This window comes from Benincasa hispida, chromosome 11 (genome assembly GCF_027475165.1).
Source record: "Benincasa hispida cultivar pf3 chromosome 11, pf3_genome.v1.1, whole genome shotgun sequence".
Classification (NCBI taxonomy): domain Eukaryota; kingdom Viridiplantae; phylum Streptophyta; class Magnoliopsida; order Cucurbitales; family Cucurbitaceae; genus Benincasa; species Benincasa hispida.
In genome coordinates, this window is record NC_143488.1 from 65,317,776 (window position 1) to 65,338,705 (window position 20,930).

At 34.5% G+C, this 20,930-nt stretch overlaps 2 protein-coding genes across 6 annotated transcripts; both read left to right on the top strand.

Annotated features, from left to right (window-relative positions):
• The first annotated feature begins 2,378 nt into the window (after nt 1–2,378).
• Nucleotides 2,379–17,159, top strand: UPL7 (ubiquitin-protein ligase 7). Of its 5 annotated transcripts, none has more exons than XR_005485654.2 (15): nt 2,379–2,818; nt 3,233–3,355; nt 3,595–3,835; nt 4,609–5,201; nt 5,702–6,700; nt 6,783–7,117; nt 11,357–11,635; nt 11,724–11,976; nt 13,024–13,194; nt 13,481–13,573; nt 14,482–14,579; nt 15,523–15,639; nt 15,881–15,970; nt 16,169–16,267; nt 16,892–17,159. XR_005485654.2 is itself a non-coding variant. In XM_039048935.2 (15 exons), the coding sequence occupies exons 1-14, from the start codon at nt 2,795–2,797 to the stop codon at nt 16,250–16,252; spliced, it is 3,510 nt and encodes a 1,169-aa protein (XP_038904863.2). In that variant the 5' UTR covers nt 2,379–2,794; the 3' UTR covers nt 16,253–16,267; nt 16,892–17,159. The 5 variants fall into 5 exon arrangements, 3 of the variants coding, with proteins under 3 accessions (XP_038904863.2, XP_038904864.2, XP_038904865.2); XM_039048935.2 differs by having other exon boundaries at nt 14,472–14,579; XM_039048936.2 differs by having other exon boundaries at nt 14,472–14,579; nt 16,960–17,159.
• A 1,392-nt stretch (nt 17,160–18,551) lies between these two features.
• LOC120091098 (uncharacterized) lies at nt 18,552–20,599 on the top strand. Its single transcript, XM_039048939.2, has 2 exons — nt 18,552–19,501; nt 20,125–20,599. The coding sequence occupies exons 1-2, from the start codon at nt 18,743–18,745 to the stop codon at nt 20,395–20,397; spliced, it is 1,032 nt and encodes a 343-aa protein (XP_038904867.1). The 5' UTR covers nt 18,552–18,742; the 3' UTR covers nt 20,398–20,599.
• The last annotated feature ends 331 nt before the right edge of the window (nt 20,600–20,930 follow it).

Here is a 20,930-nt window from a genome sequence, read left to right on the forward strand (position 1 = left end):
CACACAAGTTCTATGGCTGGGAGCATTTCCCTCCCCGCCAACTTCGCATTGCAGTTGGGTTTTTAACCTTATAAAAGGCGCAATTGTTCAGTGTTTGAGGATAGATCATTTTTCTCTCTCAATCCCGCTCTTAATCTCTCCCTCTCCTCTGTCTTTTCCATTTTCCAAGCAATCCAGTCTGAAAGGTGTGTATTCTAGTCGACAATGGTGCATTTTCGATCGAGTTTTCCTTTTTGGATTGTTTTATCTTGGGGACAACTTGGCAATATTCCTGACCTGTTTGCACACTTGGGCAGAGCCGTGAAACATCTTAAAGAGAGTAAGCTCCGCGACTCAACCCATAACGAGCTTTTGTTTTGTAGGTTTCGTTCTTCGCCTGATCGACGATTCCTGATCGTTTGCTGCTGTCTTGTTCATCGTCTGAGTGTATTACCGCTTCCAACAAATTTGCATGCGGGTGAAATCCCATTTGTCCCCTCCTCCATCACCCCTTCATATGCAATTCATGCCTTGTTGCCATTCTCAATTCTATGATCAGCTGAAGTTGGTGACCTTTTTTGGTTTGAATTGGACATATTAGGAGGGGAGTCGACTTATGCATAATATGTTGGAATTGATACCTTCACATTGGAAGCAACAACGTGTTTATAAACTTCGTTGCAAAGGTGTTCAAATAGTAGATATGGATAATATCTATATCATATCGAAATCACAAACTACTTAATATTTAATGAAAATCACATGACAATCAGATAGAAAAAATCATATATCAATGAGATAACAATGAAAATCATATGGAAACCAAAGGTACCAATCATATATCAATAAGATAATAATCATCAATCAGATAGCAATCAGATATCAATCAAATAGCAATCAAATGACAATCAAATAGAAACCACAAAGTATTTAATATGTAATGAAAATCACATGATCACAATCCGATAGAATTCAAATAACAATTACATGGTAATCAAATAGAAATCATAAAGTACTTGATATCTAATGAAAATCACATGATAATCAGATAGAAATTAGATAGCAATGAGATAGCAATGAAAATCACATGACAATTAGAGATAGCAATCACATACATGACAATCAAATAAAAATTACAAAGTACTTAATATCTAAATGAAAATCACATGGAAATAAGATACTAATGATACTTATTGCTATGTGATTGTTGTTGTATTACTATTTGTTATTAATTGTCAACGATATTGATTCATATCTGATTACTATCTAATACTAATCCTTAATGATGTTGAATGTTATTTGATTGGTATGTGATACTAATTACTATCTTATATTGATTGCTAATGATATTTATTTGTTATATGATTATTATTTGATTGCTATTTGACATCGATTGTTTTTTTGATTGTCAATGATATCGATTACTATCTGATTGTTGTTTGATTACTACCTAAAATTTTTATCATGACAATTTTTTAAAAAGTGAGATATTATGATCATATCTTGATAATTTTTATGGTTACTATCTGATTGATATTTTGTCACTATCTATTTGGCAATTTGAACTTCATATTTTGGTTCTATAATTTTAATAATGAAAATGGGGAGGATTGAAGAAGGTGTTCTGCTTGGGTTAATCAATGGAGTCCAGATTCCTTGGAAGAAGAGGTCCTGCAGTATGGAGTCCAAGCCTGAAGATGACGAACCTTCATTTCCATATTAGAGGTGGCCACGATCAATGGCCAAAGGTGGCTACTGGAAAAGGAAGGGAAAGAAATCTCTGACCGCGAAATAAAGGAAGAAAATGCTCGAAATTCCAGATTTACAAAATTTGCCATATTTGTAAAATCATAAATATGGAAGATACACATACAAAATACTATTTTAAATTTGACACCCATTGTAATCTTCCCTATTACGATTTGTAGAATGTTTGAGTACACGTGATAAAAAAAAAACAATGTAATTATGCTTACGGTCAATCAATACCAATAGTAAAGGCCCTTTTAGATTATCTCGAGAAAATTTTGTTTTTTAAAAAATATTATTTTTAAATATAAAAAAATTAATCAAAATATTTACAATATAAAAATATCATTTTTGTCAACTATTATATGTATCTATCATGATAGATACATATAATAGTCTATTATAGTCTATCGCATATAAACGGTGATAATTTACTATTATTTGTAAATATTTTTAACAATTTTATTATTTAAAATGATTTTTTTTAAAAATTTATTATTATTTAAATATATATTTTTTTAAAAAAGATAAAAATATAGTTGAAAAATATAGTGATTATAAAACCTTCTAATTCTTTTGATTTATTTTTTAAATTAAACATTTGAAAATATAAATAATTGACCCAAGATCGCCACGTCATTCCAATACGCAAGTAAGCTTCATAAGCTATGTTTTTCTTTTACATTTTTGTTCTTTTCTGGATAAGCACAAATTTTCTCCAACTATTGGATATCCGGCGCGGGAGTTGTCGCCGGTGCGTATCGTTTCCGTCGGAAAAGTGGCAGATGCCGTATGGCGTAAACGTAAAGAGATCACTCATCGAGGAAACAAGTTCGCGACGGATTTTTCATCATCGGCAACAGATCAGAAATCTTTATAGCAAAGCAGTAATCTAAAGGTAGTTTCGTTGGTATTTGATGATCCATCGCTTTGTGATCTTTGAAAATACCAATTCAAGTTGCTGCTTGGGATGGGATTTGGTAAGCGCAATAACTAGCTTAGTAACTCGTCGTTGACGTGAGGCGAATGTGGATTTGAGCTCTGTTCCAACAATTGTCAGACGTCCATGGACAAAGGTTCCAAGCATCAGGTTCTCTCTCTCACCCTCCCTCTTTTGGATCGAATTTAAAATCCGCTACCAGAATGTTACAAATTCATCCATTCCATGAATTTACTTTTCAACGATGATCTTCTCCACTGCTGGTAGTTATTCGTTCATCATTACTGAGACGAAATTCTAATCATGGTAGAAACTTAAATTACATCCACTATATACCGAATTTGACTGGGACATTTTCTTTGGATTAGCTACCTATCTCTTTTCGTACTCTGATTTGCGAGCAGTTAGCGTGAGATTAATATGGAACTCGGCGACTAGTTTGGTTAGTTTGCTATGGTATTCCTTGTTTGGGACTAATAAATTACTGATTCTAAAAGGATATAATAGCCATCAAGAAGTTCGATAACTTCCAAGCTCTTTACGTTCCTGACGAGACATTCTCAGGTATCCTTGAGGGGAGCGAGTGCAAAAGAAATTTCGAGGGATGCTCTTGTTCAGAAGGTTATCCAGGAGAGAGAGCAACGTCAATATGCAAGAAAAGTGGCAGCTGCGGCTCTCTTTATTCAGGTGTATTACTTTTGCTTCTAGCCGTCTACTAGTGCTATTCCTAGTTTATCTTGCACGTTCTACAGCTACTGATTAGTTAAAGATGCAGATACAATGGAGAATGGTTTGTGGATTTGATAATTGTGCATATATTTCTGTCATTGAATTATGATATCCATTCTTTAAATCTATTCAGCTCTTGGAAACAAAGGCACGTTCTGAAAATTTGAAATGACAAACTTGTTTCTCAATTGATGCAGAGAGTTTGGAGGCGCTTCAGAGTGACTAAGATAGCTGCTTTGCAGCTTCAAGTAGAATGGGAGGATTTGATGAATAGTCATTCTGGTGCACAGGGTGGCACATTCATTGCCTGTAATATTTTGAGACCATTTCTCTTCTTTATCTCGTCTTTACTGAAACGACCTCAAAATATCAAGACCAGAGATACAGACTGTATGAAAAATTGCTTTAAAATCTTGTTTGAAAGCATCAGTTCTACCGGTATGCGATTCTGTTCACCTATACCCATTTATTATTACTCTGTAACTAACATGTCCCTTTAGACTTCCAATACGTTTGTTTGTTTCTCCCCTCACTTTTTAAAATCCAATTGATAAATCTATTTATGCCAGAAACAGCAGAATATTTTGAATTATTTCTTAATTTTGCAAGTTGAGTCGCAAACAGATATTGGATACTGGGTTTGTTGGGTGTCTATCTTCTAGGTACATACTAGCTTTAAAGTGGAAACTTGTAGTGAGTGTGCTAATTCCATCCAACCGTGCAACATAAATATAGTTGAAAATATGTATTTACTAATCATGGTTGTTTAACTTGGTTTGTTAGTTTTCAGAACACACAATTAGATAAACTGGAAAAACACCATTCGATTCCTTGGGCACATTTGTTACAAGCCTACATGCCTTTGAAGGAAGACTTTATTTGCACTTATGCTAAACACAAGGAAGACTTTATTTGCACTTATGCTAAACACAATTAAAGTGGAAGCCTTGTCCTCAAATACCAGTAATCCTCACAATATCAAATCTGATTTTAGGAAGCTTGCTATAATTGATAAGTGTGTGGTGTGAAGTGAAAAAAAAATGCGAGAGAAAGAGAGAATCACTCCATACAGAAACTATTCTTGATAAAATCTCCATTAGCAGGACTCATTTGTACAGTCATTTACCTTGCATTCCTTGTCTTCTTTTTGTCCCCCCAAAGTTATACATCTATTTTGGACTTAACATGCTATAATCAATCTTCCTGTCAAGAATCGAAGAACAACTTTTGCTCCTTGGCCACTGGTACATCTGAAGAAAGAAGAATATGGACTTACCAATCAAAGAAGCTTATTTCCGTATGCTTATTTATTCTTGTGCATTTCGACAAGTTGCAAGTGAAGGAGCAAGAAATTATTGTTACGACCTCTTTAGCCCTGCGGCTTATAGTTGTCTTAACTGATCTTCATGGGTGGAAGAGTGTTAATGAAAATAGTCGTGCTGTTGCTGATGCAGCATTAAAGAATTTAGTTCATTATCTGGGAACATCTGAAAGTGGTCTTTACATATCAGTCAGGCAATACTTGTATAAATTGAGTGTCCTCCAGTCTACGCAGACCAGCAGTACCATCCAGGCAAATGATTTATTAGTTATTACTGTGAGTGCTATAACTTTAGCATTACGACCATTTCATTTAATGATTTTCGATACAATTGGTACTACTTCGTGGGAAGGGCATCATGTTGCTGAACAGTTTTGCTTGTTCCTACTCACAATTCCTGGGCTTGTTCAACATCTGCCACAAGTTCTGGTGCCAGCTGTAAAGCACCGATCTATTTTGCTACCGTGCTTCTGGACTCTATTGGTAAGGCCCACTGAGGTTGAACAGATCATTATTGTATTCATTTAAGTTTACTACTACACAAAGTCACAAACTGAATAGTGCTGCCTGCTGTGCTGATGAGGTCCAGCGGTTCTTGTGTATAATGGATCTGTTAGTTATTAATTACTTTACTTGCTAAACTTTAGGAGTTAAGAAAAATAGTTATAAAACGAATTATTTCTTTTCGAATTCATGGTAAATTTAGCTGCGGTCAATTTCTTGATTTTGCAAAATTACTGCTTGAGGATCAAGTACCTATCTAAATAATTTAATTAGATTGTGAACAAAAAAAAAAAAAAGTATAATGCTCAATTTTAGTATAGAAGCAAAGTAGTTTATTATTATTATCATTGTTATTGTTATTGTTATTTTATCATAATGTTCTATCGACAAATCAACCTTTGTTACATCTTATTATCAAAGAGATTTACATTTACTACATCTCTATCTGGTGCTGATTAAATTGTGGCAGTTGATGGCAGGCCAAGAAAGAGACAATTTTGTTGGGAATGTCTGATCTGGATCAGTTATCAGTTGAATGTGGTTCTAAGGTTGTTCCGGCGGTTGGGTGGGCTCTTGCTAACATTATATGTTTTGTAGCAGGGAGTGAAATTAAGGCAAGGGATTCTGGTTGGTTCAGTCAGAGTTTAGACTATGTGTTGTATGTTCGTGTTGTTGTCACTTTGGCAGAAAGTTTTTTAGCTCTGAATGGGGATTCAGGATGTGGTAAAAAGGAGAAGCAAGATATCCAGAGCGTCAATGTAACTTCTTATGAACCCTCTGATGCAGCTGTTCTCAAGAATGAAATGACATCTATGTCCATAACCACATCGTTCATTGATATGCTTAGGCCTATTTGTGAACAGAGGCATCTCACAGATCTTTTGAAAATAGTAAATACAGATGTTTATTCAGAAGTTAGCACTGCACAATCAAATAATATGGAATGTATGAAAAGCTTGAAACTGCTCGATATATCATACTTCTACATGTATATGCTTAAAATATTTTCATTATTGAATCCCCCGGTCGGATCGTTACCTATTCTTAATATGTTATCTTTCACTCCTGGATTTCTTGTTGATTTGTGGGGAGTGTTAGAAAGTTCCCTTTTCCCCAATGATGCTGATGAAGCTGAAGATCACTTTCCTGGCTCAAGTAAACTATCAAGTAAAAAAAAAGATGAAGTTTTTGGCAAAAAGCAAAATCAAGTCGGTAAGGATGGAAGTAGTAGGTGGGTAACTGTCTTCCATAAGTTCACGAGCAAGTCACAACCAGATAGTGATCATTTAGACCCAATTGAAGTTCAATCTAGTTCTAGACAGGGGGATGACAACTTATGCGATTTGTGGGACATAAAATCTTTGAGTTGTGGTCCACAAGGTATTTCAAAAGATTTGTCATGTCTGCTCTATCTTTTCAGTGCCACTTATGCTCATCTGCTGTTAGTTCTAGATGACATAGAGTTCTATGAAAAACAGGCAAGATATTTCGTCTTTACCCTCCATTGTAGAATTTCTCAAAGTGTGATGCTTTATTTGTGAACTTAATTATGTGGATTAGGTTCCATTCAGGCTGGAGCAGCAAAGGAAACTTGCATCAATGCTTAACACGCTTGTGTATAATGGCTTGTCCCATGGTACTGATCAGCAAAACACGTACCTTATGGAATCTGCAATCAGGTGCTTGCATCTGATGTATGAGAGGGATTGCAGACATCAGTTTTGTCCTCCTCCGCTATGGCTTTCACCTGCTAGAACAAGTAGACCACCTGTTGCAGTTGCTGCAAGAACTCACGAAGCTTTATCAGCCAACTTAGGGGCAGATGATCCTTTAACAGTTCCAAGTATAGGATCAATTATTACTACCACACCACATGTGTTCCCATTTGAGGAAAGGTGAGACTCGAACCGCTAACTAAAATGATTATTTTCTTTTTTCCAAGCAGCTTTGCTAGTCTCGTTGTTTGTTTTGCCTCCTCCTCAGCTCAATTAATATTTCAATCTAAATTTACAACGCTTGCCCCATAATTTTCAATCTTCCTATCCCCTATTGTTTCATACAAGAAAAATCCTGTCTTGTTTGACCTAGTTACTTTTACTCTAACGAATCTTCAAAACCATCAAAGACGTGTGTAACATCATTTGGGTGATCCCCGTAGAAGGAAACCGTATTCATGACTTTGAATGGGAAATGTTATTTTCCCTTCATTGGCTACCTAACGTGGAACTCAATAAGCACAAATACAGACATGAGACACGGACATGGCACAACACGGACACGACACGATGAGGACACGTTTATTAGAATATACATTTTTATACCAAAAGAAAATTCAAAGTAAATGGATCAATGCATTTATATGCTTAAAAAATTAGTTTGATATATATCACACAAATTTTATTACTATTGTCATATATGTATCTTTTTAGTCTACTCAACAAATGTTCTATGCATGTTTAACACATTTGTTGCACTAACTAGTGTCCGATACGTGTCCAACAAGTATTGGAGTGTCCAAGTGTCCGTATCGGACATGCTAGCCAAACTAAAGTGTCCGTGCTTCTTAGATGGAAGAGTATAAGGCTTAATATTGAGCATTTGGAGTACTTTTCATGGGCGTTGAGAGCTTTTAGAGCTTACTTCATCTGATTTCCTTATAAATATTGCACAAACCGTGTGCTTCCCACCCTTTTCATATCTTGACTTGAAAGAATATGTGTATATGAGCATAGATAGAGTGATTGTACGACATGGATGCATAAACTATGATGAAATTGACTAGTCATTGAAATTGGTTTTACCTCCACGTAATAGTAATTGACTGTTACGCGCATTGTATTTAATACCAAGTTTTTTTTCTCTAATGCCTACTGGATTTCTTAAACTATTTTTCACGATGGCATTCTTCTTTTTGTTTTCAGTACTTGTAGTTTTGACGTTATTATTATTTCTCCATTCTAAACTTTTACATCTTTCATATTTAGATACTTTGTTCGATTACACTTTCTTGGAAGATGATTGTTGCTCTCTTCATCTCCTTCTTCATTTTTTTTATAGGAAACCAAAAATTTCATTGATAACAAACTTCTTCTTCATAATCTACAACCCTTAATTTGCACTTCCAAGGTGCCCAAGCTTCTATTTTCTTATTTTCCCAAGAAAAAGACCGAAAAGTTTAAATTATATTCCAATTAATCTGAAACTTTTTTTTTCTTTCCCTTTCTTGGTGCACCGTATGTCGCCAAAACTCCGAATCCTCACCTCATATGTTTGCCTCACGAAGCGTTTCTGGCATATTGTTTTGGAAGTTTATGGATGGTCTTTTGCTTACCTGATTTTATATTTGATCTACCTGGCATCTCTGTTAGTGGGGCATCCTTTTGGTGGTACCAAGTGGACAATTTGGTTGGCTATGGTGCATGGGTTCTTTTGGACACTTTGGGGTGAACGTAAGGGTCAACTTTTCAGAGAGTCCTCAAAGTAGATTTGTTTATTCAGTTCTTACTCATGTTTTTAATTGGTGTAAATTTGGGTCTCCTTTTACTTTTTCCCCCTCAATCGAAGAGATCTTTTGTAATCACTTATTGATGTAGGGTTTTCTCTATTTCATTCATTCAATGAAATGTTTCTTTATTCGAAAAGAAAACCTTTTTTGACAATATGTTGGGTGGGGAATCGAACTATGACCTCGAAGTCTATAGTACAAGCTTAATGCCATTTGAGCTATGCTCATGCTTGCAAGCATGAACCATCTAAATGCTAATTACTAATTAAAAATGATTTAGATGATGGTATAAATTCCACTCATCACTTATATTTTACAATTTTTTAGTTTAATGTTATCTTTGGTTCTGTTAGTAGGCTCTGAAATATTAGTTATTCTTCCTTTTCTTTCTCAATAAAATTTTATCTTGAAAACTTAGTATTTCCCTCCATCCAAAGCCATTATATCATAGAAACAATTATGGAAAAATGATCTTTTTGGTGCTTGAGTTTTCAAAAGTATATTCGTTTGGTCCATGAGGTTTTAAAATGTGCACTTTTCATCATTGAGTTTTGAGTTTTCAGAAATAGGTTTAAAGGTCTATGTCATTACATTTTCCGTTTGATATGAAGGCCGGAGTGTAAGACTAAGTTTTCAAGATAAAATATAAGTGATGTGTGACTTCCTTTGGGAAGGGGTTGATGAAGGAAAAGTTAATGGATCACACCTAATTAGATGGGAGGTAATCGAGAAACCGATTTCTTGGGGGGTCTAGAAATGGGGAAACTAAAGATTCGTGGTTTTTCTTTTTCTTTTTCTTTTCTTTTCTTCTTCTTCTTCTTCTTCTTCTTCTTCTTCTTCTTCTTTTTTTTATTTTATTTTTTTTTTTATAACTTTGGGAACCTAAGGATTCGTAACAAAGCCCTTTTAGCCAAATGGTTGTGGCGCTTTTCTGCTGAGCCTAATTCTCTATGGTGTATGATTATTGAAGTTAGAGTGGATGGATAATGGGATTAAAGGGACAGACACCTACCGGAATCCTTGGAAAGATATCTTGAGAGAGCTCCCAGGCTATGTGCTTTGGGTCCAATGTGTGGTGGGGGAAGGGAAAGAGACGTATTTTTGGGAAGATCATTGGATAGAGGAGAGCTCTCTGTGGGTTATTCCCTCGGTTGTATCATTTATCTTCATTTGAAAATCATTTTGTGTCTAATTTTCTTGTGTGGATAGGGAGCTCTTGTATGTTTTCCTTCGGGTTCCGTCGTGCTTTTTCCGATAGGGAAATGATGGACGTGGTGGCTCTCCTTTCTCTTCTTGAGAGTCACCCCTTTCGTCTTGGGAGGAGAGATATGAGAGTTTGGACTAATCCTTTGGATGGGTTCTCGTGTAAGTCTTCTTTCCAGTTTTTGATTAACCCTTCTCCTCTGGGAGAGTCTGTCTTTTCGTCGCTGTGGAGAATTAAGGTTTCTAGAAAGGTAAGATTCTTCACTTGCAGGTTTTTCACGGCCGTATTAGTATGTTGAATAGGCTACTGAGAAAGATGCCTTCGATGGTTGGGCTTTTCTGTTGTATTCTTTGTCGGAAGGTGGAGGAAGATCTGAACCATATTTTTTGACATTGTGAGTGTACGAGCTTTGTTTGGGATTTGTTTTTCCAAATGTTTGGTATAATGTGTGCTCATCACAGAGTTGTCTGAGATATGATCGAGGAGTTCCTCCTCAATCTGCTTTTTGAGGAGAGAGGCCTATTTCTCTGGCTTGCTAGTGTTTGCGATATTTTTTGGGTGTTGTGGGGTGGGAAGAATAGTAGGATGTTTAGGGGGGTTGAGAGGGATGTTGGAGAAATTTGTTCTCTCGTTTGTTTTTATGTTTCTTATTGGCCTTTGATTTTGAAGGCTTTTTGTAGTTTACCTTTAGACTTGATCTTGTATGGTTAGAGTTAGTGGGAATCTCCCTTTTTTGTGGGTTTGTTTTTTGTTTGCTCGTGTGTGCTTTCATTTTTTTCTCAACGAAAGTTGTCTTATAAAAAAAATAATATTTATTTATTTATTTTTAATGCCAACATGTCGTTTGAAATTGAATGGTTGAGAAGTCAAGTTTACAGAGGAATCAACTTTGAGTGCCTATGTCGAGCTTTGGTGAAAATAGATGGCCGATTGGGTACTCCCCCTTGGCAACTCTGTTGTAAGAAGATGGGAAGAAAGAGGGGGGAAACAATGGAGGTAGGGAGGAGAGAGAGTGGAAGAAAGGGGGAGAGTGAAATCATTTATTTTATTTTTAAATTTCAAATGCCACGGAAACATTAAAATTAATAAAGAAACTACTCTATAGCAAACGGAAAAACTAATGCTGAAGACCCTTTAAACCATTTCTCAAAACTGAGAAACCTTTTAAATCTGTGCTTGAAAACTTAGAGGTTATAAAAGTACATTTTGGAAGTTTATGTACTAAACAAAACTATTCATAAAAACTTATAGACCAGAAAGGTAATTTTTCCAAAAGCTTTCTTCACATCTTTGACTAAAATGTGATGTGCTTCTGCAGCTGATGCTCATTGGAACTCTTAAGCACCTATAATTTCATTTAGAGGTCTTAAATTTTGTCTTGCCTTATCAAAGGCTTTTCATGTCCTTTCTTTTTATTCCTGGCAGAGTTGAAATGTTCAGAGAGTTTGTCAAGATGGACAAAGTCTCCCGAAAAATGGCAGGTGAAGTTGGTGGTCCTGGTTCACGATCATTTGAAATTGTAGTTCGTCGTAGCCATGTTGTTGAAGATGGATTCAGACAGTTAAATTCTCTTGGGTCAAGGCTGAAATCAGCTATCCATGTTTCATTTGTTAGTGAATGTGGTCTTCCTGAGGCTGGCCAAGACTGTGGTGGATTATCCAAAGAGTTTTTGACTGATATTGCCAAAGCAGCATTTTCGCCTGAGTAATTTACTCAAACTACCAAGAATCGTTGTGGTCTTTCTTTCTTGGTCTCCAATAGTTTATGTAATTTTGTTTACCTTTTCTTTTAGATATGGACTTTTCTCTCAAACCTCTACTCCAGACAGGCATCTTATCCCTAATGCATCTGCACGATATCTCGACAATGGTATCCAGATGATCGAGTTTCTAGGTAGAGTTGTTGGAAAGGCTCTCTATGAAGGAATTTTGCTTGACTACTCATTTTCGCATGTTTTTGTCCACAAGCTTTTAGGGCGATATAGCTTCCTTGATGAGCTATCAACACTTGATCCTGAGCTCTACAGGAATCTCATGTATGTCAAGGTAAATTCTACATACTCACAAGGACGAGCCAAAATTACAATAGTACAATATGATGTTCCCTAATGACTACTTATTAGTATTACATGCTTTCTTTACTTTCTTGTATTTTTATCATCATTATTATTATTATGTTTTCTGAAGTTGAACGTTTGAATATTTTTTACATGATTATAATGGAAAGATACATGAAGGGCATATGCTTTAGCAAAGGAATGATGCTAGTTTGTGCTAATAAACAATAAAATATGAGTAGCCTGGTTAGATAGATGTTGAGACTTGAGATGGTCTTGGATGAATATATGTATATCTTTTACAAGAGGTCCTGGAGGAATATTATATCCAAAAAAGAGGAAAAGTAGTCCAACTCTGTATGTTTGACCTCTGCTGGAGTGTGGTGCGATGGTTTACTGTAGGCTGGAAGTGACAGATGAGAATATTTTGTGAGATGGATTAAATCGTATGATAGTGTAAAGGTAGCCTCAAAGACATTCTTTAAAATTTGATGCCTGTATGAGTTTATGAGTTGATTATCTAATGCTTTAGTTAGGTTAAGACTTAAGGCTAAGCAATTAACATGCGGGTCTTTATTCCAACTGATTGATACCCAAGTCATCAGGTTTGGGTGAATCCTCACTAGATGACAGGCAGACTGGGAAGGTACTTGAAGCATCATCACATTGACTGTACTTCCATTTACTTTTGAAGGTTAGGCATGACAGGGGAAAAAAAAAAGGAGGAAAAGTGATCAACCAAGTGGTCATTAGTTCAAAGTTGGTTAATCTGTTTAGCAGCATAGGAGGTTAGAAGAGCATGTAGATGACTAAATTGGACGATGCCAATTTTTCTGGGGAAACTTGCTAGGCAATAAATAAGTGAGATAATGTCAGTTGTTGATTGGTCTTTAAGCCTTGGGTGCAAGCAATTTTTATCCTCTTTGATTCTCTAAATCCTTTCTGTTCACGACGATTAATTAACTGCATGAAGTTGCATTATTATCTTTGTGATAATTATTTTAAAAACTTCAATTGTTTTGACCTGTTCTGACAGTCTTACGAGGGTGATGTCAAAGAACTCTCGCTGGATTTCACTGTAACTGAAGAATCATTTGGTAAACGACATGTTATTGAGCTTAAACATGGTGGCAAGGATATTTCTGTTACAAATGAGAATAAGATGCAGTATGTTCACGCCATTGCTGATTATAAACTTAATCGACAGGTCATTAATTGTCTATCATTCACTCTATTCCTTTTTTTGTGATAATTCATATTCATGGTTGCTTTTGAGAGATGTGAAACTAACCTGTGTTATGGTAGTGTAGTTTATGAGAGAAGTGAACCTCATTAATTGAATATTTTCCATGAATGGTCTGATTTCTTTAGGAAATATAAATTATTCACTCAACTCAAAAAGAGTTGAGCAGTGATTTTTCTTTTCTGCTTTGCAAAGATAATTTTTTTGATTTAAATTTATGTCTGTGACTTCATTCTCTGTTAAATTGCAGATATTGCCTTTTTCAAACGCGTTTTATAGGGGTTTAACTGATCTTATATCACCATCTTGGTTGAAGTTATTTAATGCAAGTGAATTCAATCAGGTATAGATTGATGCCCTTGATTATAGATGTGCATTATTTACTCTCTCACTATGGACTTTGCTTCCTTATTGTCATTTAAACTGTAGCAATGCATGTGATTCCTTAAACTATAAAAGCTAATACTAATTCCTTGAAAATCGGGATGGGGACATGTATACGTGAGGGTCTCCCACAACTCAAGCTAATAAGGGACTTGAAAGACCTTTTAAAGATGATGTGATGATCGCTGTCAAAAGTCTTGGGAGTCCTTGGTCTTCAGTATGACATGGGGAATTTCTATTTAAGAAAAACCTTATAGAACCATCAAGTATGACATCTTTGTGATGTATCAAGGTTTGATTTTAACGATGGTGACAAATGCCTAAAGGAACTTGACATTTGCTTGGTTCATATGAAAAATTACAATGCAGCCTTCTCCCTGAGTGGAACACATAAAAGTCATTGCAAGAGTTTTGGTAGAAAGGCTGAAAACATCCTCCCCCATGACTGTATCTCTTAACCAGTCAGTAACTAACAATCCTTTATGCTTTCTTCATTGCAAGTGAAGCAGTACATCAGTGGTAAAGAAACAGAGGCAAGGATGAGTGCATAGGCCGTGAAAGTGTCCTTGATTTGGTTAGTTGACAATTCTTAGTAGTAGTAAGAGAGAAAGAAAAGGTTAGTATAAATGGTAAAAGATGTGGATTTGATGGATCAAGGCCTACATCCTGGTGTGTGTGTGTGTTTGTTTTTAATACCATCGTTGTTTGATTGGAAACTTATTAAATCTTTTTCTTACTACTTTGGTTAAACGCTTTAATTTTCATTATACTAGTGTGTGTGTGTGTTTGATTGGAAACTTAATAAATCCTTTTTTTTTTTGGGGGTTTGTTTGTTTAATATCAATGCCATTCTCTAGTTGCTTTCAGGTGGAAACCATGATATTGACGTCAATGATTTGAGAAAGAATACACGATATACAGGTGGTTACACAGAGGGCAGCCGAACAATTAGTATTTTCTGGGAGGTAAAAACTTGCAGAGTGATTAACCTGCAATGCTTCGTTATCATTCACATATTTTACTTTTCAGATTGCTTTCTACTGATTTAATTCCTTTTCCTAAAAAAAAAAAAAAGGGAAGTTGCGATATATTTCCTTGTGCTTATGTGGCATTGTTCTGCTTCTGGTTGGTGGATGCAACTTATCTTAGAATTAAAAAAAATAATGTCTACTTGGCCAATTTGATACTTATTAATGTTCCTTCTCTCTCTCTCTCTCTGCCTATGCCCTTTTCTTTTTTGAAAATAAATTCTTTTACCATAGGAGCCCCACTGAACGGGAAAGGATATTGATTTTTCTCTGTAGCTCCACTTCTACTCCTTTCTAGATTATTTTTTATCTATTGCCTCAAAACTATACTCATTGTCAACAAAATTGTAAATCTAGGAATTATGCTGTAACTGGATGAACGTATGAATTTTTTGGAAGGAAAAAACTCTTATTCCTTGCAATGAAATAAATTATTTCAGTCCGTTTATAGTGTACATGCAGTACACTCGTTCTGTGGCTTTCAAACTTGCGGATAAAACGCATGCATATGTTTTTGGAAAGGGTTGTGGTTGTATACAGTTAGATAATTCTATGATCTGGTGGTAGAATAATGTTGAAAAATCAATCTTTATTATACTTTGAGAGACTATATAACTGCTTGCTGATGCTCTAGTATATCAATGAAGAAGGTCACTATTCAATTCTTCAAATTGTAATATCATCACCGTTTCATTAAATTTGACGCAAGTATTTTTATTATCATTTTAAATTCATGTTATCATGTGTTTCGTATGAAGCATATGGTCTTTTCTGTTGCAATTTCCAAGTTTTTTTCCCCCTGTGCTGCTGCCTTCCTATTTGCCTTCTATTTCATTTTTGTTAATTTTTCTTGGGTTGGGGATTGGGGAAAATGGTACAGGTTATTAAAGGATTTGAACCAAAAGATCGTTGTTTGCTTCTTAAATTTGTCACCAGTTGTTCTCGAGCCCCATTACTTGGATTCAAATACCTGCAACCAGCATTTACCATTCATAAGGTGTGCAATTTCAATCTTTAGCGTCTGGCAACATTTCTTTAATTCGTACTTTAGAGGACTTCTATGCACCATTTTGAACCCCAGGGAAGAACAGATGAACATAACTGTGTGACATCTTGCTCAACTTTAAATGAGCTGGTTGGAATTTCACAACAAACAAGAAGGAAAAGAAAAACCTGGTTGGAGTGTATAGAAAGCATTATTTATTGTAAGATCTGAGATGGAAATTAACCTCATGTAGGTTTCGTGTGATGTACCTATATGGGCTTCAATAGGAGGACAGGATGTCGAGCGGCTTCCAACTGCTTCCACTTGCTATAATACTCTCAAGGTATGTACAAACGGATAGAATCCACTGCAATCAAAATTTTCAATTACACAAGTTTGAATTACTCAAAAAAAAAAAAAAAAAAAAAGCAAGACCTCGTTACCGGCTATATGACCATTAATTGCGCAAATGTAGATTAGCCATTGGTAATATCCTAAATTCATCTGTTTTCTAACTGCTAACTATCTGCATCCTTCGTAGCTTCCTACATATAAACGTTCGAGTACTTTGAGATCAAAACTTCTCTATGCGATCAATTCCAATTCAGGATTTGAACTTTCTTGATGTATCTGACATCAGGTATGTAGTAATTGAAATTTGAAATTTGAGCCTTGTTTGCACTTTAAACTGCTCAGTGACTCTTCCACCAACTTGAAGACTCGGCTTTCCATTACTGTATTTTTACACTCAGGAAAATTTTTTGGTACTGCCATGCGACACTCCCATTCACCAACATTTATGCTAAAGAATAATGCATGTTCTTAAAATAATTCAAGATTGTGACTAGCGAGAGTAGTTATTCTGGTTGTAAATAATCTCGGAAAAGATAAAATACTCTTTGGTCCCTAAATTTTGAGTTTAGTTTCTATTTGATCCTTAGATTTTAAAACATTTTAGTTTAATTTTCATTTGGTCCTTAGGTCTCGAATCTTGAAATCTGAAAAACCAAATAGGAATAAAATTCAGAATCCAGAGTAAAAATTTAGCATTTTGAAATTTAAGAATTAAAAGAAAATCGAATACAAAAGTCGAGGATAAAAAATCGGCATTTTGAAACGAAACCTAGAGATTACATAGGAATTAGATCCATTAATTTTTTCCTTAATTTCTTCTCAATGAATTTGTAGTTCAATACATATCTTTATCCTATCATTGTTTTTATAAATATGCCCAACAATTTTAATCCTCTTCTTGTGGTTTCAGTGAATCTGACTTGGAACAACATAACTCATCAATTATGCATTCTGTCTTCCTCACCTCACTCTGTGTAGGCATGCAGCTGATTGGTCCAAACTTACATCTAATTATTTTCTAGTCGGTACACAATGTGAGTGATAATTGTTCTTATTTACTAGTCTGTGTCACATCAAAGGCGGTTGTTTTTTGATCTTATCCCATCTTAGGCAATGCCATAGTTTCATCTTGTTGTAAGGAAACGTTTGAAAAAATATACACAATAATTTCTGTGGAACTGCCAATCCTAAATGATTCGACTTGTTTTTGTTTTTCTTGAGCGTTTCGTGACAGCTTTTGTAGAAACAGTATATGAGATCAGATTCATCCATCACAAACTTCAGGTGATAATTTTTTTTTATTACAATCTTGTTAAGCTCTGCAACCTCCTGTCTATATCTATTTGCAAGATTGTTTATTTTATGTATCGTAAATGCATAATTCGCCTATCAAAGCGTGTTTCAATTCTCCAATCCAAGCATAATTTAATTGGTTAATACATATAACCGATTTGTGAGATTTTATCCATTTCAAACAAATATACTATTAGTTAGCATAATATCTTTTGGGGCCAGTGGTGGGTCTTGAACTTTCAATCCATAGGAATGAATGTATGATTTAATTATTTGGTCAATGTTTATGTTAGGAAACATGATCTTGACTAAAAAAGGGTTGTTTTGCATGTGCAAGGCCACCATCGTAATCATAATTATGTTAGAAAAATAGTTAAATTATTTCAGGGAGTTATTGGTATATAATAAGGACCTTATTTTTTTTAGTACAACAAATATGGATGGGAGAGTAAAACTTGGACATCATGAAAGGTAATAGATTCTTTTATCTATTATCAAGTATGAGTACAGTATCTTTGTCCATTAAGCCAAGCAACTAACATAGAAAAGTCAAGCAACTAATTTAAAAAGGACAATGTCTTTTATATAATAAATAATATTTCTTATAGTCTTATTTAACGTCAAGTTTCCATTGGTTGTACTAATATCAACACTTTCCATTGGTTGGTTTTATGTCATAAAATGTAAAAGAGCAATGAATTCCTGTGTGCATCATTTGGGCAGTGTAAGAGAAGGGGAAAAAAGAAAAGAAAAAAGAGAGGATAAAGTGAATAAAAATTTCTAAAAAAGGATGTTTAGTAATACCTTTTGAAAGAAGTGTTTTAGGGTGAAATGTTTATACGTAAGCATTTTAAAGAAACATATGCGTTCTCAAAATTTATTACTTTTAATTAGTGGAACACATTTCTCTGCAATTCTATACAAATACAATACCCTAAAAAAAACTTTTGTTCATTGTTAATCTTTTTACCACTTTTTAAAACCCTCATTTTATTTATTATAATATAGAAAGATAAACATCCCAAACATATTAAAACAAGTGTCCTAAAGGTTATGCTAAGTTTGAATTTGTAAGAATAGAATAGAATAACAGGAAACTTCTTTCATCCATAGAAACAAACCAATGTTAATTGAGCTCAAAGAAATTCCCCAAGCCTTAAAAGAAAGTTTCAAAGCCACGGAATCATAAAAAAGCAAAGTACAATCCGGATTAACAGATTGGTAAAGAATCTTTTACGCCATTTTGATCAAGAAAAGCTCAAAATTGTCTTGATTCTTCATTCATTTTCAAAACAACAATTCAATAGTGACAAGGTGCAGTCTATGGTCCAAGAAACTAAACCACATCTACGAGTTACGGTGTCGAGCATTCGAATTACTATAGCCTACATCGGCCAATAAAGGAAGGACTTTTATTTTTTTAAAAAACGACAGGACATCGGAGGCAACCAAGCAAACTGATTTTCCAATGGCGAATACATCTTCGAAAACGGATAATTTGGGGCCAATGTTTTTAAAAGTTGGCATTCCTCTAGCTATATCTGCAGCAGGTGGAATATGTGCTATAATGATGGCAAAAGGTTCATTTCCAACTTCCTTAAATCTCTTCAAACCCAAATCAAAACTCATGAAAAATGAGAACTTTCACAGCCATAATCACTCTTCTTCAATTTCTTTCGAGGAAGAAGAAATTTTAGAAACTGAGGGAGAAAAACCCAATGTTGAAGAAGTGATTCTAAGCATAAAGGGCAGAGTTGAAGATCTTGAAAGGAAAGAATTGGATATAGAGAGGCAGTTCATTTGGTACCAAAATTTAAAAGAAAGAGAAGCTTTGTTGGTGGAGCTGAAGAACACTTTGCTTTTGGATATAGCTCATATAAATTTCTTGGAAAAAGAGATTTTGTTAATGGAAGAAGAAAACAAGAGGTTTGAGAGTTTGGTAACAGAATATTTGGGAGTTTCAGAGCAACTTGAAGGTCAAAAAACAGAAAACAAGTTACTTGAGAGAGAAGTAAAGAAACTTAAGAAGAGATTGAAGGATCAATCAAAGATTATAAGAGAGAAGAATTTGAAGATCGAAGATAGTAAAACACAACTTTGGAGAAACAATGAAGAAATGGAAACAAAGAAGAGGATGATAGAGAAATTGGGGAAGGAAGTGAAGGAGCTGAAAATGCAAATGGATCAATTGCAAGAGGACAAGAACAAAGCTTTATCCACATCAAAGGTTTCATCTTCTTTTTTTCTGCACTCAATATTCATTATCTTGAAAAAAAAATCAGTGGGAATCAAAACCCATGTCTAAAATTTATAAAATTTCTATAGGGAGAAGATTCATTAAAACTATTCTGATTCATTTTAGGTTTAAATACTACTTTCGTTTATATACTTTCGATTTTGATTCATTTTAGTCTTTGTACTTTTAAAATGTTTATTTTATCTCTATATTTTTAATTTTGATTCATTATTGTCTCTATATTTTCAAAATATTCATTTTGATTCTTGTATTTTCAACTTTGTTCATTTTAGTTCGCGTACTTTTAAAAAGTGATCACTTTGGTCCCTTAAAATTAAGATAAAACATGGAAATAAAAGACTAAAATGGTGACTTTTCAAAAATATATAGACTAGAATTGACATTTTAAAAGTATAGAGACCAAAATGAATAGAACCAATGAATCAAAGTTTAAAGTCCAAGGACGTTTCCTTTTGTATAAGGAACATTGTTCTTATTTAGTATTTAATGAATACGAATATTTGCACTTCTAAACAATGTGGAACTTTGATCCTACCCTCGACGATACGTTAACCAGGTATTTGATTAACTCGCGAGGCTTCTTAATCTTGCAGATTGAAGAAGAAAAATCAGTAACAATGGAGGATTTCAACAAGCTTTCAACTGAATTGAATCAGTTGAAAGATGCATTTGAGGTATTTAAAAAGCAAGAACAAGAACAGCAAGGCCAGAAAGAAAATCCTAAGGAAGGAGAGAGAAATCACAAAGCTTTGGATCAAAATGAATCATCATCTGATAAAACTAACTCCACAAGGCCAAAGCTTCTTCAAAGGATAAGCTGTGTTGGAGGAAATGAAAAAATGAAAAGAAAAATAAGACCAGAATAAGAGGAAATAATTTCTGTTTAGCTGCTTAATTATTACCTTTAACTGGAAATTCTATAAATGCTAATCCACATAGTAGTTTGTATTTGGGTAGAAATGTAACTTCACTCCATTTTATGTGAATTATTTTCAGAATTATGACATTCTGTGAGCCATTATTCTCATGTAACAAAATTGGTTTATCTACTATCATTGTATTAGTCCATTTTTGTTCCTTGGATGAAGAAACAATCCCATTTCAATTGTGATGATTGAAATTGGAAAATATATTAGAACTTGAATAATACAAATATTTAGCTTGTAGTTATAGGTATATATAAAAGTAATTTTATAACTTTAAAAAGATACACAATATTAGAGCATAACTCAATTAACCCAAACCACACAGGATAAGGAGAAAAAAGAAGAGAAGAAACTTGCTCATCCAATGCCTTGATAGCCAAAGAGGGAGTCTGAATATTATTCCAACAACGAGCATGAAGAAAAGAGACATCACCCTAAATCTTGATATATTTATAAACTGTAAATTTAAGTTA

Bases quoted from the DNA above. Each gene is read 5' to 3' on its own strand.
- LOC120091098 (XM_039048939.2), top strand. From the start codon at position 18,743: ATGGCGAATACATCTTCGAAAACGGATAATTTGGGGCCAATGTTTTTA. The intron at 19,502-20,124 runs GTTTCATCTTCT...TTAATCTTGCAG, and splicing joins AAGCTTTATCCACATCAAAG to ATTGAAGAAGAAAAATCAGT.
- UPL7 (XM_039048935.2), top strand. From the start codon at position 2,795: ATGGACAAAGGTTCCAAGCATCAG. The intron at 3,836-4,608 runs GTATGCGATTCT...CTTCCTGTCAAG, and splicing joins TGAAAGCATCAGTTCTACCG to AATCGAAGAACAACTTTTGC. The intron at 14,580-15,522 runs GTAAAAACTTGC...AAAATGGTACAG, and splicing joins CAATTAGTATTTTCTGGGAG to GTTATTAAAGGATTTGAACC.